The 25,800-nt window shown below is 39.4% G+C and overlaps 2 protein-coding genes across 2 annotated transcripts; both read right to left on the bottom strand.

Annotated features, from left to right (window-relative positions):
- Positions 1 to 8,921: 8,921 nt before the first annotated feature.
- LOC104847669 (olfactory receptor 51E2) lies at positions 8,922 to 24,480 on the bottom strand. Its single transcript, XM_010603152.1, has 2 exons — positions 24,327 to 24,480; positions 8,922 to 9,924 (listed from the first exon to the last, which is right to left on the bottom strand). The coding sequence occupies exon 2, from the start codon at positions 9,873 to 9,875 to the stop codon at positions 8,922 to 8,924; it is 954 nt and encodes a 317-aa protein (XP_010601454.1). The 5' UTR covers positions 9,876 to 9,924; positions 24,327 to 24,480.
- Positions 18,674 to 19,624, bottom strand: LOC104847668 (olfactory receptor 51F2). The gene has a single exon (XM_010603151.1). It carries the CDS (start codon positions 19,622 to 19,624, stop codon positions 18,674 to 18,676), a length of 951 nt encoding a protein of 316 aa, XP_010601453.1.
- Positions 24,481 to 25,800: the final 1,320 nt, after the last annotated feature.

Below are 25,800 nucleotides of genomic sequence, written 5' to 3'. Positions count from 1 at the left end.
TTTAGGAACAAGGAAGTTAACAAGGAAGGTTTCATTCCTTCTATGACTGACACTTTTAGATTCCAAATGTGATATCATTCAGTATTTGTCTTTCTGTGCCTGCCTTACTGATAAATAGAATATGAAGAAGAGGAGTAGGGCCCGATGAACTTAGATTAGAAGTGAGGGGTGTTGTCAGCAGTTGCTGGACAGACCAGGATCATCCACAAGGTCCACCTGGACTAGAGCACTGGGTGCAGACTTGTCCACCAAGACTTCCTGTCACAACCAACTAGCCTCTTTCCCCAGAGCTGCTTAGATTCCTTTGCTTCTAATCAATGGGCAGACAGATTTAAGCATGTCTCTTGTCTTCTTGTTGGTTGACCTACATTCAATAAAGCTCTTTCTTTCTTTCTTTCTTTCTTTCTTTCTTCTTTCTTTCTTTCCTTCTTTCTTCCTTCCTTCCTTCCTTCCTTCCTTCCTTCCTTCCTTCCTTCCTTCCTTCCTTCCTTCCTTTCTCTCTCTCTCTCTCTCTCTTTCTTTCTTCTTCTTCTTCCCCCCCCCTCCTTCTTCTTTTCTTTACAAAACCTTATGCCTTAGTATTGGCTTCTGTGCTTGTTGGGAAGCAAGCCCTAGTTTGGTAACATAGAGAATAGAACAGAGTTTGCCAGGGACTGGGTTGTAGAGGAAAATGGGAGAAAAGTTGAAAGGGTACAAATTTCAGTTATGAGGAATGAATAAATCCTGTAGTTCTCATACAGTTAACTATTGTACAATACTAGTGTATTGTATACTTGGATTTTGCCAAGAGATGAGATCTTAAATGTTCTTATCACAAAATGACAACTGTGTGAGTTGATAGATATGTTAATTAGTTTGATTTTGGTAATCATTTCACAATGTACACTATACATCAGAAGACCAAGTTTTATACCGTAAATGCTACTTTCATTTGTTACTTTCCAGCCTTAGCTCCTAATAATATTGTAAACCACTTAAAACTCCTGCATCTTTATTATTCCAGCCCATTATGGCTACTAGTTCTGTGCAGGATCTGGCCAACCTAGCAAGGTGCAACCTACCAGAGCCTTACCTCAGCCCCGTGATGTGCATCTCCTTCTCTCCACGTGCATTTTCTCCCTTGAAGCTGTGGCCCAGGGGAGTCCACTGAATACTTAAGAAGAGGCGACTTGGCAGTGCTTGGGGTTAATGCCCTGTTGGGTAATTCTGAACTAATGGAGAATAAGAAGGAAAACTACTTGTTCTTTGATTCCACTGGGAAGAGGGATTCTGAGACAAATATTAAGGATTCCTAAACGATGTGCAACAGTTGCTTACTGGGTGGACAGCTCTGCAATACATCTTTGTTTCTGTTCTCCTTTTTCCCTGCTTCAATCCTGCTGTTCTTCACAGTTGGTCACTCAATTTGATCTTCCACCAAGCCAGCAGCACTTAGATGTTCATTTCTGTTAAATCCCAGGGAAGAAACAGCTTGTGTTTTGGCAATAAGAGCTTCTTGCAGTGTTAGAAATCATCTGTTTCATGTATCTATATAACCCGTCTGCTTTTCTCTATTTACTCCTTCAAACCCAATCTGGCCCCATCATGAATAGTTGGTCACTCAATTTGATCTTCCACCAAGCCAGCAGCACTTAGATGTTCATTTCTGTTAAATCCCAGGGAAGAAACAGCTTGTGTTTTGGCAATAAGAGCTTCTTGCAGTGTTAGAAATCATCTGTTTCATGTATCTATATAACCCGTCTGCTTTTCTCTATTTACTCCTTCAAACCCAATCTGGCCCCATCATGAATCACCCACATTCCCACAGTAAAACACCCTCTCTCTCTCTCTCTCTCTCTCTCTCTCTCTCTCTCCCTCTGTAGCCATTGTAGTACCTTTGCATCCCTCTATAAGGCACAGAGGACTTGCTATTAATACATTTTTTTATATGTCTCCCACTATAGTAAGCAATATTATTTTCGTATTTCCTTCTTATTTCAGTATGGAACATTATGCATGATTCCTGAATGTTTATAATTGATTGGAATTAAGAGATGAGCATCCTGGGCACTAACTTTGGCACTAGCTGACAGAATTGAATGGTGATGGCTGTGAGAAAGAATCTAAAATATATGATGCTGTTAAAATCTGAATGCAAATATATATTGGATATAAATCTTTCCCCCCAACAATAATAAAAAATAAATCCTCAGGAAATCTCTATTCCCAGAAACAAGGAAATTTATGTTCTTTTCTTTTTCTTATCAACGTGGTCCGGGATAAATGATGTTGCTTGGAGATGGGGGTTAGGTGAAATACTGGGGAATGGGAGCTGTCTTATTCCTTAGACAACTTTGGATTGTGGCTCTTAAGGGGAATTGGCTACCTAGACTGGTGCCCTCCACTGACTAGGCCAACATAAACATGGCTGGGAACAGGGCAGTGTTTTTATGGTCCTCAGTCCCTGGAGACCTTGTTTCACTGGGAAAGATGTTCTCACTGCAGTGAGCCCTTGCCTGAGACTCCCAGTTTTAGAGGACTTTTAGCAGGAGCTAGCTGGGTTAGGTGCCTCAGTTCCTCAAATGCCCCGGGGGAGTCCAGGAAACTCTTCTAGATATTAGGAACAAAAATGCAAACATTCTCCCAGGATTCTGTTCTGTGAAAGAGGCGTGAGCAAGGCTGCAGTCTCTCCTTTAGACAACCATCTTCTGATGTAGTTACATTTACCTGAGGCAACTTTAGGAACTGTTCTTTCTGTCCGCCTTCCTCCTCCAGTGCGCAGTTATTATTTTCATCCCATCTCATCAAATTTGAATCCCATCTCCCTCACCCGTGATTCTTTGGTCCTTTATCTCATATAACAGCTTGAGTCCGAGGGGGGGGGAGAGAGAGAGAGAGAGAGAGAGAGAGAGAGAGAGAGAGGGAGGGAGGGAGAGAGAGAGAGATTTTTGTGATATTGGAGATTGAACCCAATGCCTTTGCAATGAGCTACATTCCCAGTCATTTTTTATTTCCAGACAGGACCTCACTAAGTCACTAAATTGCCCAGGTTGGACTCTAACTTGCAGTCCTCTTGCCTCAGCCTCCCAGAGTGTGGGGGCTACAAGTATGTGTCACCACTCTTGGCTGAGAGACTCATTCTTAAATCTCAAGCTCTCAGCTCATTTCACTTGGTAAGAAAAACCATGTGGCTTGCTTGCTGTGGCCCCAGTGCACATTCCTATTATCCAACATATCTGTGTGGCAAGGGTTTTTACCTCCTTCCCTTCCATGGTAATAATGATGACACATATTTGTTGAATTCATACTATGTACTCAGTACTGTGCTAAATATGGCACAAGGCTTATATTGCACACAGTTCTCATAAAAACATGGAGGAGCAGTTACAGTTATCCTTGGAAAAATAGATGAGGGAAACAAATCTCATGGAGCGTGAACTGACTTGATGACTCACAGAACATCTCATCTGTTTGTTGGGTCCAACTTCCTTTTAGAGAGCTTGCGAATACCTCCTCTGGTGGAAAATCCCATCTCTGGGAGCAGTTTTGATTTTTGGAAAGAGCCCAAACTGGCAGGAACAGGGGGTAGGAGATCAAGCAGAGATATGCCATGTTTGGAAGACAGTGAGTGTGCCCCAGGGAAAGGGCTGACTGCCCCATGTGGACAGAAGCGGTTCTCAAGGAAGCCCAAGTGTATCAGCCCTATAAGACTTTGACTGTCTGCGACATTTTAGTGGCATTCAAAGAATATCGCATGTGGAGTGGGGCTGGGATTTAGAGATTATCCAATCCAACCACTGCATTAGCCCAAGAGATTATGTGAATTAGGTAAAGCCATCCATCTAGTGGCAGAAAAGGGAATATGACTCCCGGCTCTCAAATCTGTCCCAGGGCTCAGTCTTCCTCTCTAAATGGGATCCAGATCTTACTAAAGTTCCTACCCTCCCCAGATTCTGTCTGGACCAGTTCCAAGTGCACATAATATGGGACAGGAGAGTACATGGTTCTTAAAAAGCAACTCAACCCAGGACCTCTGATTAACAATACTGTATGTGCACTTAAAATTTTGTCAAGAGGGTAGATTGTTTTCTTTTTATTTTATGACAAAACAAAATTTCATAGCCAAATAATATGAGAATAACAATAGTTATTACACTATCTTTGTCTTCAAAATACTGTAGTTACTCTGCACAAGATAAATCAAAAAGATTCTTACAAAAAGGAAATCTAGTGTTTTTTTTTTTTTTTTTTTTTTGGTACCTGGAATTGAACTCAGGCCCTTGCACTTGTGAAGCAGGCAGTGGAACCACTGAGCTAGATCCCTGGCTGTACAAAAAAGAAACAAATAGATAATAATACAAACTTTCATTTCAATAAACTAAGATAAACTCTTGGTATAAATGAAACAAATTAGCATATGTATTGAAATATTTTAAAAAATAGAACATGTAATTTGGGGAAGTATTTGAATTTTTCCCTATTCTCCCTATTCCCTATCTCTTCTAATTTTTCTCTTTATTTGTATATATAGAGTTTTTCATGAAAGAGAAACCACGCGCTGTTTGAGTTTGTGTGTCTGACTTACTTTACTTAACCTTATGTTCTCAAGTTACATCCCCTTTGCTATGAATGCCTCTAGTTTATCTTTCTTTTGGAAGCATAGCACTCCTCTGTATAGTGATTTAATGACAAAAACAACAAAGACAGCAGGAGGAAGCTCTTGGAGGTGATGAATGGGTTTATTTCATTGATTCTAATGATAATTTTGAGTGTATAGTTACATCCAAATTCATCAAGTTGTGTACATTAAATACCTATAGCTTTTTCTATGTCAGTCATCTCAGTGAAATGATTTAAAAAGTAAGGTGCATCTCACTGAACTTTGCAGAGTGGAAACTGTGACAATAATTTCATTGACTCTAATGATAATTTTGAGTGTATAGTTACATCCAAATTCATCAAGTTGTGTACATTAAATACCTAGAGCTTTTTCTATGTCAGTCATCTCAATAAAATGATTTAAAAAGTAAGGTGCATCTCACTGAACTTCGCAGAGTGGAACCTGTGACAATAGGGATGGTTGGTTTTGCTCATTGTTATTCTTCTTTCCTTTAGAGAAGCCATGGAACCTCTGGAAGCCAATGATCTGTGTTTGCATCTGAGCCCTCCTTGAGGTCTGAAGGGCTGATGTTGCCCTGAACCCAAGTTTCAGATAGAAAAACATGGGGAAATGATTTGTCTTGTATCACTTCTGGCCCAAGAAACCACTTTTCAAGACCTCTTATCCCTTACCCGGGCCAGCCAAAGCCTACTGGTCAGGCTGTGTGTGATTTTTGTCAAGGGTAACAGAATGACATGTGATGGAAGACACTCAAGTATCAGAAAGGTCTGGTTTCAAGTCTGGACTCTTTGCCTTTTATGACTGAGTGACTTTGAGAAAATTACATACTGCTTTGTGTCTCTGTTTCCTAGTGTGCAAAATGGTCATCTCAAAAGTTTGTTTATACAGGTAAAGTATTATAGCATAGGATGAACAGTGGGTTTTCAATAAATGGTACTTTTAAATATAAGAGACATCAAATCCTACGTTCCTCACACCTGTATACCTTTCCCTTAACCCATGTAGAGCAAACACTCTCTGCGTCTCAAGTCACATCTCTGCTCACCTTTGACTTCACTGGTAGCTATGACAGACACTTTCATCCATTTCTTTTCCCACCTCAAGAAGGTGCCCCATCTTTTTGTTTTTCTGTTTTAAAGTCTTTCTTCAAAGCACACTGAAAATACAAAGTATTTAAAGCCTCAGGGGCAACCCTGGATCAAATCAGAGCAAGACACTATGCCCAAGTGTCTTAGTCCACTTTTAGGATGGGTAATTCACCAAGGCATCTTGTACAGAAGTCCTGGCAGACCCAGGCAGTGATCTTGGTGATAGATCTGTATTGAGTTTTCAATGTCCCCTTTTCTGTTCCCTCATTCTGTCTCCTGGAAGCCTGTCTTATTTACATTATTTCACCCCCCAAGTCCTTGCCTCAGGCTCTGCTTTGACACCCTCAACCCAAGCCACTAAGCATTTCTTATGCAAGCCACTGCCTCATGTTTTTGGGATTATCATTTGTTCACTATTTTGCTAAAGACCACCAGTGAGACTGCCAGGGACATAGCAGTAGTAAAAGAAACCTAGTTTTATGAGCTTGCTGCAGCTAAGGAGAACATATCAAAAGAATCATTAAGAGTCATTAAGTGTCTCAAAAGGAAGTATATTTATAGAATGGGGCCCTGGGGTTATCCAGAGAAAAGTTTCTGAGCAGATTTTTCAGAAGTCTTGTCTTTAGAATTTATGAGTCATGCAAATTTAGCAATTAGTCTGTCTTTGGTCATGAAGCACATGACCTGAACAAGCACGTTTTACAATATTTTGAGCTTGGATAGTTTGTATGCCTATCGAAAATTAAGCTGGCTAGTCAATCTATTTTTTGTTTTTCATTTTATAGGTTTTATGATTTTTTCCTTCAATTTTCTGTTCCCCCTCATAGCTTAGCTGCTTACAGGGATAATGTCCTCCTTTTTCAACTTTCCTGTCTCTATTAGTATGGGCTCTCCTATAAGACTGATGGATAGATTGATGTAAGAGATGTAAAGAGAAAAAGGCTTATGTTAAGCATTGATTCCATGATCGTAAAGGCTGGTGAATTAAAAATCTGAAGGGTAGGCTGGCAGGGAAGACATACAGAGAAGGCTCAGTATAGCAGTGTGAGTTGTAAAGCTGTGACTGCTGCAGGCTAAACTTTTGGCAGAAATAATAGTCTATTAATTCCCTCATCTGACTGGATGAAGTCCATATTATGGAGGGCAATGTGATTTATTCAAAGTCCACTGATTTAAATATTAATGGAACGCCAAACACCCTAATGGAAACATCTAAAATGTTTGACTAAATATCCATATACCATGGCCCAGCGAATATTAACCTTTACAAGATTATGTGATTTTTGTCTCATTGATATGACCCTCACTTTATTATTCCACTCAGAAAGATCTTGATAAACTATCCCCTGATATTCAAAGAAGGATCTGCAAAATGTGCTTGAAATTTTTTTCAATTTCTGTATTTTTGCCTTAGAAATGAAGTCTAATGTGAGATTATAGAAAGCGCGGTGGCTTACCCAAGTGTCAGGACACAGTGACAGGATCCTTGCTCTTCACTTTCTGTTGGCTCATTCTTAGGTATGTGACCACATGTAAATACAATCGGTGTCCTTCATGATGATGTTTGAAGACTGTACATATTTCTGCCAAAAACTGTGGTCCTGTTACCACCTTAGTAGACCTATTATTAAAGCTTTGTTACTTTGGACTAAATATCATCCTTTTTAGAGCTGCTTAAAAAAATAAACAATATATTTTCTTTATCCCAGTGTATGCAAGATAAAATAATTTTAATGTGTTTTTATATAAAATTTATAACAAAACATTTTACATTATATTCTGGTAATTTTTTATTATTTATAAAACATAAACCTTAGCATTTAAAGCATTAAGTGTTTTAATCCAGTGGCAACAAATGCATTCATACTGTTCTACCATCATCACCACTACTCATCTCCAGAAGTTTTTCATCAGTCCAAAATGAAATCCTGTACCCACCCAAGCCCCATAGACCCAACAATTGTTTTCAGGTTTCTGCTGTTCATTGGAGCTGCTGGGGAATTCAATAGAAACAAGAGGCACGCAGCATCTTTACAGATACGCAAAGGATTCCTGTTAGGTCCCTGCACTGAGAAAAAAGGCTGAAAAATTTCTCACATCTCTAAATACTAGTTTGCAGGATTCTACAAACACAAAATGGCAGTTATAACACTTAGCTATTTAAAATTTTTTAATCAGATCCCTAAGTTAAAACTCAGATAACATTATATGTTGTCCATTCAAAATATTTTACAGATACAAGACATAGTAAGATAAAGGAAGACGTGATGAAGGAGAAATGAGACAAATAAACAAAATTATTTTCCCTCAATCTGGGAAGAAGCATGTGCTAACACCATGAACGATGGCTGTAAAACATGAAGAGTGAACTAATCTAAATTTGTTGCCCCCAGGGTTATCTCTCAGGACAAACACAAAGACATTATTTTAGCATGGCAGAGAGAAAACAGAGGGTTTGTACAGGTGGAGGAAATAAATGGCAGATGTTAAACAGGAAGCAAAGTGACATGGTAGTTAAGTGACTGTATTCAATTATCAAATTTAATTTCAAATCTTGGCACAGCACACATGAATGATGTGACTTCATTACCTTGCTAATGTAAGCTTTATTCCTGTCACTAGAAATGAGGGTACCTATCCTTTAAAATGTAAAGAATGGTTCCTATCCCATAAAATCTCAAAGATAAAAAAAAACCTGTAAAGCAGTTATCACAGTGCCTGGAATATTGTAAGGACACAAGCTATATCTACAAGCATTATTATTAAGGGTTTGGGTAATTAAGGTAATGTGTAAAAACCTCACAGTGAGGACTATGGTTTTCCTAAATTAGCAGTTTTATTTCCTCCACATTAAAACGTGTGCATATTGGTTAAACAAAACATCCATGACAAAGCATTTAGAAAGTAGGAACGGAGCTAACACCATCGGTAATTTGAACACACTTCTTCCAAGGCACAGACTAACTTTCAAATTAGCTTCAGGTGTTCCTCATTGTTTTTGCTCAATGTTACGTGAATGTTTCATTTTAAATCACCGTCTTTAGCCAAATAATATATAATACAGATTATTCCATATAATATCTCATTAAGTAGATGGATCACACTTTAGTTTGCTGTTTCAGCTGGAGAAGAGCAATGATGTGCTTACAGGCAATTGGAATTAAGCTTCTGTTATGGGATAATTGTATGAAGCCAATAAAGATGGAGAAGTAGAACAGTAAGGGTCACCTGAGTCATACAGCGTGGATGTCCTTGTCACAGCTGATCTTGAACATAGCCAGCACCCGTGTTCTGATCTGTTTAGTCTTGGCACCATAGATGATGGGATTGATGACAGGAGGCAGCAGCAGGTAGACATCCCCCATGAGAACATGCACAATGGGATCAAGGCTGTTTCCAAAGCGGTGTACCACCGAGAGGCCAATGAGTGGCACATAGAAGGCCAGGACCACACCGATGTGTGACACGCAGGTCCCAAAGGCCTTAGCTCGCTCCGACTTGGAAGGTAGTTGCAGAACTGTTCGTATAATCAGGAAATAGGACAAGGAGATGAACATGACATCCACACCCATGACCAGCAGAATGGCGGTAAGGCCATAGACTACATTGGGCAGCGTGTCAGCGTAGGCCAACTTCATCACATCCTGGTGCACACAATAGGAGTGTGAGAGCACGTTGGAGTGGCAGAAGGCCAACCGCTTGATGAGCAGTGGTAGTGGAAAAAAGAAGAGAGAGCCTCGGACCACAGCTACAATGCAAATCTGGGCTGTCACTGTATTGTTGAGGACTGCAGCATGACGCAGTGGGTGGCAGATGGCCACATAACGGTCAAAGGCCATGGCCAGCAGGATAGTGGATTCAATGGCTGAAAGAGCATGAATGAAAAACATCTGGGCAAGGCAGGCATCAAAAGTGATCTCTCGGGAGTCAAACCAAAAGAGAGCAAGGATCTTGGGCATGGTGGATGTGGACAAGGCCAGGTCAATGGCTGCCAGCATGCAAAGAAAGAGATACATGGGTGCATGCAGACTGCGCTCTGTCCTGACAATGAAGACTACAATGCAGTTTCCAAACAGCGCCACGGCATACATTGAGAGCAGGGGGAAGCCGAACCAGAAGTGGGCTTCCTCTAGCCCTGGGACACCAATAAGCACAAAGGTGGCATGTGTGAAGTTGCAGGAACTCATAGCTGGCACTGAGGAGCGGGGCTGAAGAGGGTGAGGTCACACCGGCAGCCTGCTAGGACATAGAGCACAGTCAGAGAGTCCTCTGGACACCTGGGGGCCAAGTGTATCTTAGCTTCTGTTTTCCCCCCATCCCACTCAAGTTGTTTCATAAGCTCTAAGGCCCTCTTTTCCAGAGGAGAGAATGTGACAGCCCAAACTGACTTATTAATCACTACTTTCACAGTCCATTTAAATTTTAAAGGGAATCTTTGGAAGAGAAATGTTTATCTCAAAATGTAGCTTTCCTAAATCCCTTTAGACTTTTCCTTCTGACCCATATCTTGGTTATACTAGGTACCCCCCCCCATTTTTTAGTACTTTTTGGGAATTTCTTCCCGATAAAACTGTCCTCCCTCTCTCCCATCTTCCCTTTATTCTCCCTCTTTTTCACTTGCATTTTCCCTTCTTCCTCCTTTCTTTATATTTATTCATTCATATTCATTCATATGACGTGCTTTGTACAAGTCCAAATGCTGGATGCTGTTGATGCACTGATGAGAATCATTCTCCCTGCTCTTTGCATGGGTTGTTTGGGGTGAAAGACAGACAAGTAACTAACATATTAGAGTTTGTGATACATGCTAGCATGAGTTATCTATTTAATGCATGGGAGGGAGAGAGGCATGACCTCCATGAGAGGAAGGTTCAGAGGAACCTTTCTGGAAAAGATGATACTTTTGTTCAGTCTTGAAATATGAGTGGAGATCAGACAGAAAAAAGGAATAAAGAGTGTTCCAAGGCATCAAGGATAGGAAATACTTTGCAACTTTTCAAGATTCTAGGTCCTCAGTTCCAATGTTAGCAAGGAGGAAAAGAATCACAGCAGCAATAATAATAAAACCCCTGAAAATAAACCAAAAACTAGAAAAAAAAGGACTCGCATCTGGGTGCATGAAATCAGAGGCAGTAGCTCCCTCTAATAAGTTCTTCAGAGATGAAGGTACTGGCAGTGTTATGCCCTTCAGCAGATCCTGACTACCTGGCTTCTCAACTATGAAGTTTCTTTGTTCTGCTTCTTGCTGGTGGGGAAGTCCAGTCCGAAAGTTGTCTGGAAGGCTGCTCCCACTGACTACAAAGAGATTTTAGGTTGAGTTCTAATTTTGGAAGATGATTACCAACTTTACAATGATATTCTAAAGCATTGTTTTCTTTTTTTGTTTTTTTTCTTTAGAACCGGTGCTGTCAAATCACTCATTAAAGGGAGACATTTATTTTTTGGTAGATTAAAGTGCTTTGGCTCAATCCTCTACTCTACTCAAACTTTTGGACTCTGATCTCATCAAGATCTTTCTATGCTAGACTCCTTAACATTGCTGGTCTTTAGAACTAATTGTTTCTAAAGAGCCATGGGCTTTTCTGCAAGAAGCAAACTTTCTGGCTCTTGGAAAAAATATTCCACAGGTGTCATCACTGGTGGTCTTTGGGTTAACTTGTTTATCCCTCCCAGGATTCTTCTGCACTTCTATCCTGGATCCTTACTGCTGTAGGAGACCAAATATTCATATTCTCAGAGTTGTTTTTGAGCCTAACATAACCGCCTCCATGTTTACATCTGAGTCACCTCACTGGCACAGATGTGCCGATGACTGCACTAATGGCCTTGCTCATTTAATGACCTAATCTGTTACATAACAACTATCTCATCATGACTGTTACTGTACAATATGTTTCTCCCTTATCATCTTGTGAGTAACCATTTCCTCTTACAAATTTGTGGTTTTTGCCTTTATATACTGCTTGTGACTGCAAATAAATGAGACCTTGACAAGCCTCTGCTTGGTCTCCTTCTCTCTGCGCCTCTCTTGTCCCATTTCCAGGTATCTCCCCTTCTCGAGCTCTGCTGATTACTGAGCCCGCGGGCCGGGGCATACTGCAACTGACATACTTTTCAATTTGGTCTTAATGGAGAGGGTTTAGAAACCAGTAATCCTGATATGATAAAATGCATTCTAGGAGATTTCAATTGGATTCTTCCAATCTTGGATAAGCAAAGAGGAATAGATCCAGGTTTCAAAGGTCACAAAATCCACACCTATGACCCATATTTCTTGTTGTCTATCTTTAGAACTTGCGCAGAGATGGAACAGCTTTTCTTCCTTGACACATACCAAATTCCAAGTTGGCCTTTAGCTGCTATGTGAACATGAAAAGCATTCAATCCATCCATCCATTTATGTATCCATCATACATAGCTTTTCTGTAGGGAAGGGGAAGTAGAAATCCAAATAAATCATGTGAATAGTATGGGACATAACTAAGTAACCTCCATGGAGGTCATTATACTACCATGTCTATGAAATGGGACCTAGGGTGGAGAAAAGGCAGGTATGGAGCAGTGTGGCATCCAGGGGAGAAGCACAATGAAGTTTTCTACATTCAAGGCCTTTTACTCATATTACTACAGGTAGTGCTGATAGATACAAGGGCCTCTATTGGCTGCACAGTTAGGTAATTTCTTAACCTCTCATGCTAAGAGCAACTCTTCTGCTTTGCTATCTGCATTTTCTCACTGAAGCCCAAGACTTTTGGGCTATCATCTTATCTCCAGGTGTCCCTGTTCCATAAAATCTTATGTGTCCCCCCCACATTGACTGGCTCCTTGCCTAAAGTGGCTCCTTGATGAACATTTTAGCTGCTTTGTTGTGGCTTTGGATGAGACTACTGCATGCATTCTTACCTGCCCTTCTGGACTCTCAGTTAAAGCTCTGAGATATTTCTTCTAAGCCTGTGAGGGTATGAGTGGAACACAAGGACTTTCCTCTCTGGTACTATGAAGCAGTCTGTGGGGTCTTCATGGTCCTCTAGTATGTCAGAGGCCACAGGCTCCCAGGTTCCAGGTGAATATGCACTCAGCTGAGAATGGTGTAATCCTTGCTTAGCTGGACTGTCATTCCCTTTGTATAATAGGCCTTTTTATAATTCTACTCAGAGGCCCATAGGATCAGGCAATGGGAATATGAGCTGAGGCTCCAAGGACTTGGTGAACAGCAGAATGACTTCTCCATGTCCACCTGTGTGCCATTCCCAAAGGCTTTCCATTACTCTGTTTAGGGAACCAATCTCAAAGGCCCTACTTCTGTTGCCACTCCTACATTGACACAGAGGTCTCTTACAATGTGTCCCCACTCTTTCAAGCTAACTCAATCTCCTACAGTCAGTCACGTGGATAATGTGTTTCCTCACCAGCCACTTTGCAAGACATGATAAGCAAAGTGTAGGAAGTTATGGTCCCTGGCTTCTAAGAATACATGTCTTATTTATTTTCACTTTATTTTATTTTATCAGTACTAGGGATTTAATCCACAGGCTTCACACTGAACTATGCCCACAGCCTATTTTACAAATTAAAAAAAATTTAAATTGAGACAGGGTTTTATTAAGTTACCTAGGCGAGGCTTGAACTTGTGATCTCTCTTCCTCAACCTCCTGGAATGCTGGGACCTCAAAATTCAAAATAAGTTCCTTAGCTTCTCTCTCAGAAAAAATAACAAAACAAAACAAAATGAAACCTCACGAAAATCCCCAAACACCTCCAGAGGTAGTGAAGTCATTCCTTATTCTATGTGTATCTCAAATAAATGACAAATAGAAAGACTCTTAGCTCTAAGTTACAAACTTAGTGATTGTTGTAGAATTGCAGGTACTGACTTTGTTCATCCACATTCAGCAGGTGTTTGTCAAGGAGTTACAATGTCGTAATAGACAAAGCACAACCCCATGTCTCACAGAGTATGCATTCTGGTGAGACGGGCACTCAACAAATGGAATTAATATATGAATGTAAAAGGATTCTAGACAATCATAGGAGAATAAATGAAGGGAACAAGGGAACACGTAAATATCACAGGGAAAGACTTGAAGCTCAGGATGAAATTGCTGGGGAATGCCCCACAAAATGCAGGGGTCTGAGGAGAGGACAAAGGGAGGGAGGACTCTAACCATGGAGATATCTAAGGGAGGTCCTTCTGGCAAGAAGGACTAGAAATTACAAATGCAAAGTCCTGAGGAAGGAGTGTGCCTGGTAGCTGAGAACACCAAGAAAGCCTGTGTGCCTGAACCAGAATAATAAGGGACAGTGGAAGAATCAAGGAAGGTGGTGGCAATTAGGCCTTCTAGGGCCCTGTAGGACTTACAGGTCATCAGTGGGCTTTCATTTAGGCTTTGAATGAACTGAGGGTTTATCAGAGAGCTTTAAACAGAGGAGGCATATGATGGGCAATAGAATTAGACTCTAAATTCTATTGGATTTGCCTTCCTCAGCTCCCCCATGGGCTTGTGTGAAGTGATGTGTTGCTGTCCATTCTGATCTTTCATTTATTTGCCACAACTTCTTCATGTTGGATATGTGTAAGGCTTATGCTGAAGCCCTACATTCTCCCGAAAATATCCTCAGTCCCTGTAGACTCTCTAGTATTTATCCTCCAATGATATATGCTCTTTCTTATACTTTTCAGAGTTTTCTTTATACTTTACGAAGCACTCTATCCTGTCCTACACTGAATCCTCTGTAACTATGCTTTAGGTGAGTCTTACCTTGTCATTGTCTCCGAAGACACCAACAGAATTATTTTCTTACCAGTCAGCCACCAAGACTTTCTGATTGGTCATCTGTATCTGGCAATGAAGTTCATTCAGCCATTCATTGTTTAATATGCATATCTATAACACTAGTTTTGTGTGGATACTCTGCTATGTTTAGGGGCTGCAGAAGTGAAAAAGATGAAATACCTGTCCTCTAGGCACTCACAGACACCTACACAATCTTAAAATAATATGAAAGGGCAGAAAATATCACAGATATTTATGAAAACTTAAGAGGAAACATTTAATTAGTCAGGGGAGTAGATCCAAGAAGACAGTATTTGGGGAGAAAGAAAATCATGGAGGAAAGAAACAGAATTATCTATGCTGTGTGTGTGTGTGTGTGTGTGTGTGTGTGTGTGCGTGTGTGCACGTGTGTGTGAGCAGTGTGGTGTGTAGCATAAATGCAACACAAAAAGGAAGGAGAAAATTGGAGAAGCAGATGAATGTAAGTTTATGGTGGGCTGTTGGAATTGGGAGGAGAATAAGCTGTCCTCATAACTGAACATGTGTTTCAGATTGCATTTCTAGAAAGTGTTCAGAGAGTGAATTAGAGGAAAATTAGGTGTGCTTATGAATTTACTGGTGAAAGACAGTAAAATGCATATTTTTCTTTTTCCTCACATTTTAATTCTTCAGTAAATCTTGTTTATTTTTCCTTCTAAAAATCTCTTGAATATTTCTTATTGTTTCCATTTTCACCCTTACAGCCCCACACTGTATTAGAATGGTTTCCACAGTGGCCATATGATCAATAACGCTCTGGCTTCTAAGAAAATCCTAGCCAAGGAGCGAACCTGTTCTCCTGGGGCATAGCATCATATCTGTTCTGCAACTCACATATTCTCAGTATCCAACCGGTCCATTTCTCAGTGATAGAAGACAACAAGTCCTCAGATTTGTGGACTGGCCTGGGAACCTGTAGGAGTGGCCACCGATTAGTGTGTGGTCGGTGAAGGGAGGGAGAGTGGCAGAAATGAGGGTCTGGGTCTTGGGATTGAAGCTGCTCCGCTCTTTCACGTTTAGGAACCTGCGTATGTCCATCCTTCTCCAGCCCATGTTGCTGCTCTCTCTCATTCTCCTCCTCCCTCACTTCATACCCTGCCTTAGGTAGTGTGTGGGAACAAGGAAACAAAAATTCAATGTACAAGGGAGCTTTTCCATATTTCCATCTCAGACCTGCTGGCACCTTCTTTAGATGTTTGCTTTTGCTTGATTATGAGTTAGGGGTGCATCGCGAGGACAATCCAGGTAAGGGAACAGAAAGGGATGAAAGTAAACAGAAGCTGGCAAGATATAAATCACTTCCTTGAAATGGCACCTCTGTTCTTAGCCAGGGGGATGTAGAACGTGCTGTAAGTAGGAGCGACAGCCTCTTCAGTTTTTTATTTATTTTTAATTTTTTTTTATTTATTAGTGTCCTAATAGAGCAAGTTTTATGTTAGAAGATAGCACAAGCTCAGGACAAGGTTCCAGTATGTTGTATGAAGCACAGTGAGGGAGTGATACTTTCAGTATCCTTTAAAATGTAGAGCTTCATAAAAATAGATCTGTGTGGAAAATATATTCCACGTGTGCTACTTCAAAGCCTTATGTATCTTTTAAAGAGTTTGTTTATTCATGAATTCTACCAAGATTAGAAGCCCAGACACTGTGAATGCAGAGGTGAGAACAACCAGCGAACACGACACAGGCCCCGGTCTTGGGGCGTGAGCTCAAGCCTGGGGAGAGAACAGTTGCAAAAGTCTGGGGAGGGCTGTTCCAAGAGAGACGCGCAGGTGCTGCAGGGGCAGCAGGCCAACTGGGGAAGTCCAGAAAAGTCTCTGAAGGAGTCACTTCTCGTTCAACCAGGAGGATGGAGACAGTGCTACAAGTAAAAGTAACAGCTTGTTCCTAGGCTGGAAGGCGACAGAGGGCATGCGGGATTGAGGAAGTGCAGATTGTTCCTTGTATCTACAGCATTTACAGAAGAGAAGCAATGAAGCCTGAGAAGTAAATAGAGCCAGGTCATTCAGACATTTTATTAGCTTTCCTATGTGGCACATCCTGTTTGAGGGGCTGGGAGACAGAAAGGATAAAGCAAATTTCTTATCCACAAAAATTTCATGATGGGGAAACCAGAAAAAAAAAAAACCCTGACATATATGATGCCATAAGTATTAGAAGGCGTTAGACATTGCAAACAAGGCAGGTAAAGATGAGAGTGAATACAGGCACAAATTGAGAGAGAGGTGTTGTTGCTGTTATTATTATTTTCCTGGCGTCAAACTAAGGCACACTTGAACACGGTTCTTTGGGAAGTGAGGAAGGTAATCCTCATGGGAGTCTGGGAGAGGCACATGCTAGGTGAGGAGAATGGCAAGTGTGATTTAGCAGGCTTGGTGAGTTAAGAAAATATTTAGAGGCTGGTGCAGGTGTAAGAGAGTGATAGGAGGTCAAGTTGGGATGGTAGAGAAAAGCAGCTTATATAGATTTCTTTGGAAACTGTTACAATGAGTGAATATTCCCTGGATGAGACAAAAGGCTACTGGGGCATGTTGAATAGAGAAAGGGACAAGATCTGCCTTATGGATTAAAATAATCATTGCTGCTGGAGAAAATAAACTGTAAAGCAGACATGGAAGAAGAAAGATTCTCCAAAAGGCTGTCCATGAAGGATTTCTGGTCCAAGACTATGGCTAGCGTGAGGTAGTAGTAGAAGAGATGTAAGTGTCTTGTCTCTAAATTCGCTGATAGGTTGGACGTAGACTAGCGGTGACAGAAAAGTGTGAGGTGTAACTCCAAGTGTTTTGTCTTAGTGACCTGGAAAGTAGAGTTAGTGGCTTAGGGAAGTTATATAGGCAGTTACAGCAGTTTGAACTGTAAATATTAATATGGGATCTGACAGCACACAGATGACATTTAAAACCATAGCATTAGATGAGATAACCAAGGATGGGAAAGTGACAAAGTAAAAAGGTCTAAAAATTAAGCCGTAGGAGATTCCAACACATGGAAATGAAGGTTAACAATTATTGAGAATGAAAATATTATTGTATAGGCAGTTACAGCAGTTTGAACTGTAAATATTAATATGGGATCTGACAGCACACAGATGACATTTAAAACCATAGCATTAGATGAGATAACCAAGGATGGGAAAGTGACAAAGTAAAAAGGTCTAAAAATTAAGCCGTAGGAGATTCCAACACATGGAAATGAAGGTTAACAATTATTGAGAATGAAAATATTATTGTCAAATATGGCATCATTCTTATTTAATAACCTTAGTAAAGTCACTTAATAAACTCCCTATAGGTAAGAACAAGTACTTCTGCTTCCTTCCTGGACCTTATATTAGCTACAGCGCCCAGTTTAACTGAGTAATAGCAATGTTTCATTGAAACACATATGTGCTTTAAACCTGAGAATTAATGGAAATAACCAGGGTTGAGATAATTAACTTTCTGGACCGAGATGTTACATGATACATATATTACTGATTTGGTAATTCCTGAATAAATACCACAAATTGTAATTACTTTGCAGTTCATAGTACTTTAAACTTTTGGAGCAGAAAGTTGAGGGAAGGTGAGAAATTCTGGAATCTGTTTCAGGAAAGATCATCATGTAGGAAAGCTTTGTGGCGTTTGAAGATTTGGATCTGAGTATTTCCTCTCTACTATAATTAAAAATTCTAGAGGATGGATTTTTATGTTTTTTATTTTTTAAAAATTATTTATTTGTTTTCTTATGCTTCCATAGTATAAATTAGATGCTAATTCATTTAGGAAATAGAATCCTAACTTGTCAGAAAAATAATAAGTGTTAGCTAAAATTATTATTGCAATCAGAGCATGTTATCTATTTTTCTCAAGGAAAAAAAAGAGGGACTTTTAATAATCTAATTCTTAGGCCACTGACAAGGTTAGAAAATAACAACTGTTTGGAACAATAAATGATAAAGAAAAATTCTAGACTTGAGCCTTTGGACTGTTTATGCTTTCCATTTCTATATCTCTACCTCCTCATGCATAAAATGAAAGGGTAAACGTAGCTAATGATCTAGCTATATTCTAACTTTAACTTTAAATGACTCTATATTTAGCTTTAATGGATACCATTGTTTGTTCTGTTTTTAATTGATAACATGACCCGAAGTAGACTACACTGAAGGAACTGTCTAGCTCTAGAACCCCTTAATTCTGTGTTTCTTTAGAGTAGAAAATTTTTATTACAGCTCTGCGTATCTGCTTGGTCTTCACACTGTAGATGATGGGGTTCATTACAGGAGGGATCAGCAGGTAAGTGTTAGCAATCATGGTATGCAGATAGGGTGGGGCTCGCTTTCCAAATCTATGAACAAAGGACAGACTGATCAGTGGAATGTAGAATACAGCCACCGCCCCAATATGGGAGACACATGTGCTGAAGGCCTTCCTCCTCTCCTCTGGGGACGCAATGCTGAGGACAGTCCTAACGATCAAAACATAGGAAAGGAGGATGAGGACGGAGTCCACACCCACAGTAGAAATCATGGCAGTCAGCCCAACTGCACTGTTGATCCTGGTGTCTGTGCACGAGAGCTTCATCACGTCAGGATGGAAGCAGTAAGAGTGGTGCAGCACGTGGCTTTGGCAGAAGGAGAGTCGTGTAAGAAGTGCAACCATCGGTGTAAGCATTAGGGTCCCCCTGATGACAATTGCCACCCCAATGTTAGCTATTCTGGATTCAGTTAAAATAGCAGCATACCTAAGGGGATTCGAGATGGCCACAAAGCGATCAAAAGCCATAGCCAGCAGCACAGAGGATTCCATGACAGTGAACAGTTTAATGAAGAACATCTGGGACAGGCAGGCATTGAAGCTGATCTCCCTGGCATTGAACCAGAATATACCCAACATGGTGGCCAGTGTGGATATGGACAGCCCGAGGTCAGTGGTGGACAGCAGGGAGAGGAAATAATACATGGGCTCGTGGAGACTGGGCTGAGTGATAACGACGAAGAGAATCAGGCTGTTTCCTGACAGGGCGGTTGCATAGAGAAGGCAGAAAGGAATGGAGATCCAGGTGTGGAAGGCTTCCAGCCCAGGAACACCAGTTAGCAGGAAGATGACGGGAGAGGATGTGACGTTCTGGAAAGCTGACATGCTGCATTAAAAGTACAGAGCAAGTCTGAAATAAAAATGGCTGCATTTGCTTGTGTCTTAGGCCAATTCCGAATAAATGACCAAATTACTGTAAATGACCAAAATGAATATGTACTATATGAAATATGAACAAATCACTTAAACTGACAAAAATTTTTGTAAGATTTCAAATAATACAGTCATCCCCCACCCATTTAAAAAAATTGTCTCAGCTCACAATTTTTATTTTCCTGGAGCCATTTGCTGTTAGCTCTATTTATACTATGAGACTTTCCCCCACTTCTTTAGCCACAGATGACAGGACTAAGAATAGGTACTTTATCCTAGATTTGCCAGTCATATTTCATCCTTTTTGGGAATTTATATTGTAACAGAGAGGTATCACCAAATAAAATAAGGTGGTAACAAAGCACAGAAATATTACATTTTCCACTGGGGTGGGAACAGAGAAGTGTATAGTCAAAAGCTAGAATATATCGAGGAAGAGATAATTATGATAAAAAATAACACTAAATGACAAATAAAAAGCAGGCACCAAGGCAATCATGAGTATATGCCTGTAGCAAACTACCCATTAAAAGGACCCTTATATGTGGCATCTGGCTTGGAAATGTGGCGAGATAAAGAGTTACAATACAGACCTACCACCCACCACCAGGCTTAGGGACAGAGAATACTGCCCATCACCTGCATAGTGTGTTGCCATGCTTGAATGTGTTTCTGCCCTCAATGTTCCTGCGATTAGTTCTCTAGAACAGATTTGCTCTACTTTGTGAAAACATATTTCTTGATTATTTGTCAATTAAAATAACTTTAAAACAACAACAACAAAAAAAAAAAGAAGAAAAAGAAAAAAAAAAAGAATTAACAGAAAGTAGACATTCCAGAGTTTTGTAGAATTTGGAGAAGGCTTTCTAGAAACAAAACAAAACTGTGCTTCAAATATTTCTGTTTATTGTCTAAGTTGAGATAAAGAATTCTAAGGTTTTGGAATGCCATATGTGAACATGTTGAACAAGAATGCTCTGTTGGGGCCGGGGATTTAGATCAGCGGTTTGGTGGCCTGCTTTGCAAGTGCAAGGACCCAAGTTCAATCCCGGTACCAAAAAAAAAAAAAACAAAACCAAAAAACAACAACAAAAAAAACTCTGTCGTATTTCTTCCCTTGATCCTGCCTTTTGCTCTCAGGAACATTTATCAAGAACCTACTTTTTGCATAGTTCTGTGTTAGAAGTTAAGGAGTAATACAAGTAAAATCCCCCTTAAGGAGGGAAGGGAAGGACAAAGATCAGTACTGCTTGGCAATAACTTCAAAATGTAGTATATAGTGATAAATAATAAAAATATCTATGGGAGTGCAGAGAGCCTCTGTATATGTCAATTAATTCTGGGTGAATGACTTTAATTTAATATGCAATGATTGAGATGCAGGTTTTGTTATTGACTTCTAGGAAATTTTATGAATGGTCACTTTTAAAATTTAAACTTCCATCTGAATGAGTTATGTTTTGACTTGATTTTCCTTTAAATTATTTAAATAATTTGGTTTATTCATTGGCTATCTTTATTCTTCTTGGCAGGTTTTTTTTTTTCTTCTGTATTTTGTTGAAAGCTCATAATGGAACCAAACCAAACCAAATCAAACCACAGAGTATGGGTTGACTTCACTTGTGTTCAGCCTAGCAGAAAAGAACTAAAAAATTTCTCTTTTTTATTGTTCTACCATTATATTTTCTGGTTCCTTCTTCTCATCCATTCTGGGCCCAGAGAAAAAGGACTGGACATACCTTTTCACAGTCAATACTTTTACTTAAGCACCTGCTCATCTATCACAAACACTTGGTTCAGTTATGTAGTAAACATATACTTAGAACTCACTGAAGCAAGAAAAATAAAGAAGTACCCTGCTTTGGTACCTGAGGAAGCGATAGAGGTTGTGAAAGTGTGAAAACCCCAGGCTTATAAGACTAAAGACCCTAACCATGATAAGAGTTGGTTGACTCTTATCTAAAATGAAAATTGGCCGCTTTTGAACACTTACTGCATGCCTGACTCTGCATTAGGCACAGCGCGTGTCAGAGGCATCCGAGACAAAGGGAGAAGACCTGTCAGCTGTAGATTACACAAAGGTGGAATGCTGCATATATAAGAGCTAGAAATGAAAATTAGTTCACTGACAGTTTCAGGGCATATGTGTATGCGTTTGTGACTGTGTTTGTAGAAGTCTCAGCAAGAGTTAATTCTAAGAAATCTGACTAGAATAGATGTAACAGTTATTATAAACGTAAGAGTTTGATGGGAGAAGAGTGAGCTTACAAGGATGAAACACAGGACAAAAGTGATCTCTACACAGATCCTGAACAGACAGATGAAGGAAAGAAAACAGTAATCAATTAACTACAAGCAAAGTAACACAATGGAAATTTAAGTGTGAATCTGGGTGCTACTGGAAATGAAGCTAGAGGAATTAGACAAGCCAGGTCATAAAACTCTTGAATTCCACAGACAGGATAAAGAACTTAAATTTTAGTAGGACAGCCTCAAGAGCCAGGCATTTCTAAATATTTCATGAATAAGTAAACAAATCATTCTCTCTCTCTCTTCTAACGCAACTTCAACAAAATTCCTTTCCTTCTTTAGAATCCTGTTTGGTGCCATTGGTTCCTTTTCTGTAGTTTACACCCCTCAATTTTTGCCCCAACTCAATAATGAAGGCTTTCCACACATTATGTTGATACATTCAACACATTCATTTCAACCAGGATATTTTGAGCAGCTTTCATTTTCTGTCTGTGTGTTTAGATAGTAAGTTCTGAAAGACGTAAACGTTTCTCTCTCAATTTCCTGATACATCTCTTATAACAAAAAAAACCTTCTCTGAAGAACAATCTGCTTTTGTTCAGTGGCAATCAGGATTTTTTCTCTAATAACACTCAGAAAACCTCCGGTTGATGTCATCAAGGATTTTTTAAATTGGCAAGTACAAAAGTTTAATTTCAGATTTATTTTTCTCTTCCTCCGAAATTCTGGCAGTGTTGACTATTTCCTCCTTGACTCTTTTTAAATAGCTTTAATGATAGTTATTCTGTGAGTTTTTTCCATGTTTATCAAACAATGTTTTGTTCTCTGCCTTATCACTTGTGGCTTTGTGGAAGGCTCTGCTTTTCTTCCAAGAAGTCCAGCTTCTCTTTCTCTCCGTATACTTTCCTTGAGATCACTTCATTATTCCTGTGGCTTTAAATAGCACTTATATCGAGATGACTCAAAAGTCTGCAATGTATGGAATCTCCTAAATCCTATTTTTTTGAAAAAAATTAGCAGAGTCTTTAAAGTCATGGCAACGTTTCTGGCCAAAACTGAAGGCAGTTGTGAGGTGATCAAATCTATAATTTAGAGAAATTCTGACAATAGTTTATAGAGAGCTCTCTTATTTGCAGTAAGTGTAAATAAAAGGTGAATAAAATGCTTTATCTAAGGCTGGGGAACATTCTCAACCACATCTCAAACTCTCTAACCTCAACATGAATGAAACAGAACACATCCCCACCTGTCATTCTAAACCTGGATCCTTCTCACAGGATTCATTTTTCAGCAAATGACATTAAACTCCACTAATCATCAAATTAGAATTAATCTCCACCTCCCAACTCTCTGTCATCCTCTACCTACCAATATTTATTAAATTTTTACTTGATTCTACTTCTGAAATATAAAAAAAAAAAAAAACCCTGGAGGCTTATAAGGTCTATATACGAAGTCTAAGTAATTGCAGACAGTTTTTGGTATGTACTTGCAGTTGTATTTGATTGCATTTTTCTCAAAAAAATTAATTGTTTTTCTCCGACGGCAAAGGGGGCTAATACATATTTATTAAGCAAGGCACTGCATTTCCTCCAAGCTATTCTTACATGCTTTTACTGTCAAATTGGTCTGACTCAACTCTAATCCACATACACCTTCATTCTCAGTGTGTGATTGGCCTGTGTTCAGATCTTTGGTCAAAACTAACTGAAGTTTTGTACAGCAGTAACACATTACTCACAGCAACAGAACATTTATTGGATGCTTGGTCAACAAACATTGTACCGAGAGCTTTATAAACACTCTTAATTCTTCCTACACCACCGTGTGGCAAGTACTACCAGGTTCACTTTAAGCTCACTTTCCCAGTGAAGAAACTTAGTAATAGAGAGGTCACGAAATATACTCAGAATCACCAACAACTGGTGAATTTCATGACTGGGATTCTTAACCTGGTTATTTTTAATTTCCATGTTCATGTTCTCAAAAACGTTAATCTCACAGAAACCTACAAGTAATGTAAACTTCCTTTGATCCTTTTTCTCATTGGATATGTATAGTGCCTAATACAGTTCCTGGCATGCAGAAGGTGTTCAAAATTGCTAATTTTTATTTTTAATGAGTTATTGGGCTTAGAAATGAGATTCAACCACCATGATAAATGTCATAGCACACTAAAACAATTCGACTCAAGACAGGTTATAGAACCACTACCAAGCAGAACAAAATGCCCATTCTCTGCAGAATAAATAATAATACTTAACTCTATGATTCTGCCATCCTCTTCAGCCTACCATCTCACTATCTAATGTATTCTGCATATTATGATAAAATCCTTCCCTGTGGATAAGAATGCACATTCTTCTAGAGTCAGACATTTTCACTGAACAGTTTTACTTACAGAGCCCATACAGCAGTTCTGTTGTCTGTCTCAGGCAGACTCAGAAGATCAGGAGGCTTCGGATTCCAGGAGAGGGCTGAGCTTATAACGAGATTTACTCCAGGCTGGTTAGAGTAAAGGGCCATGCAGAGCCGAGAGGCAGGCCAGTTCCTCATGTGGGTGCTAATTTACTGTGTCTCCAGAGTGTGGAGGTTCCCCTAGGACTCCTTTTGCCTGATAGGGCTTTTTTTAAAAAAAAAATATCTGTTCCATTATGCAATTATTTATGTGGTTACATGCTTTATGAGCTGATGTAACATTTTGTCCTTATGCCATTTTATTGAAAAGGTTCTTCTTACCAGCTTGAGATATAATTCACATATAAAATCCACCCACTTGTATATAATTCAATAGTGTTTAGTAAAGACTCAGTGTGGCAGCAATTTTCATAACAATCTCATTTTGGAACATTTTAACATCCCTTCCTAACCTTTAGCAATACCTGTGAGAGGGGTTTAAAAAACAAAATATTATACAAAATTGCTTAAGTGCATCTCTTATTCTGAGTGTGTCACACTGTACCCTGGAACTCCTTAGCATCTGTCCTTATCCATAGCAGTGCTGTTTCATTAGCCTACCCATGATTCTTCACAGTAATAGCAACCTTTTACAAGTAGGAAAAAATTCATTTATTTGTCCATGCATACATCCAGCAAGTATTTCATAAAAATACTCTACATCCAAACATCCTGGTGTTAGAAATTAAAAAAAGATAATATAAAATGGGTTTTACTGTCTAATAGAAGACAGATTAACCAATAATTGCATGTTAACTAATGATAAGATTATTTTAGAGGTACAAATAAATCAAATTCTTGGTGAATACAGTGGGTAGACAGCTGAGTAAAAAACAAATGTACAGAAAATTCTGTTTTATTTACTTTTTCATTATTTTATCTGCTTCCTATTTTGAAACTCAAACCTACTATGTGGAAGGAAATTAATCAGAGTAATGTGGGGTTCATCCTACTTGTGTTCAAATTTTGAGAAAATTGTGCAGAGGAATTGGGGTAGGTAAATGATAGATTTGTCTAGTGATATTATCTCATGTAAGATGACTATTGCTCTTCTTGTAACTATTGTTTTTTTAGTACCCACAGATTGCTAGATATTATTCATCTTTTTTTTCTTATATCTCCTTTAGATCCTTAGATAGCCCCACCATTTGTAAGCTACTTTTGGCATATGGATTTTTGGGTCATCCTTGATTTCTGTCTCTTGTCCCTATATCCAATCCATTGACAAATCTTGTCCATGTCTTCAAAATAAAACCAAAATTTAGCTGTTTCCCATAATTTCCCAAAATTCTACTGTTTAGTAAGTCACATGGATCTCTTCCTCGGATAATTTCAATAGTTTCCTAGCCATTGTCCTTGCTTTCATCCTTGTTTATCTGTCCATTCTTCCCCCGCCCAGGTTGTTTAGCCACCGAATT

This window comes from Fukomys damarensis, unplaced genomic scaffold (genome assembly GCF_012274545.1).
Source record: "Fukomys damarensis isolate Sample0158 unplaced genomic scaffold, DMR_v1.0_HiC HiC_scaffold_16, whole genome shotgun sequence".
In the NCBI taxonomy this organism is placed as follows: Eukaryota; Metazoa; Chordata; class Mammalia; order Rodentia; family Bathyergidae; genus Fukomys; species Fukomys damarensis.
This window is presented reverse-complemented; position numbering and strand designations above follow the sequence as displayed.

Bases quoted from the DNA above. Each gene is read 5' to 3' on its own strand.
- LOC104847668 (XM_010603151.1), bottom strand. From the start codon at position 19,624: ATGTCAGCTTTCCAGAACGTCACATCCTCTCCCGTCATCTTCCTGCTA.
- LOC104847669 (XM_010603152.1), bottom strand. From the start codon at position 9,875: ATGAGTTCCTGCAACTTCACACATGCCACCTTTGTGCTTATTGGTGTC.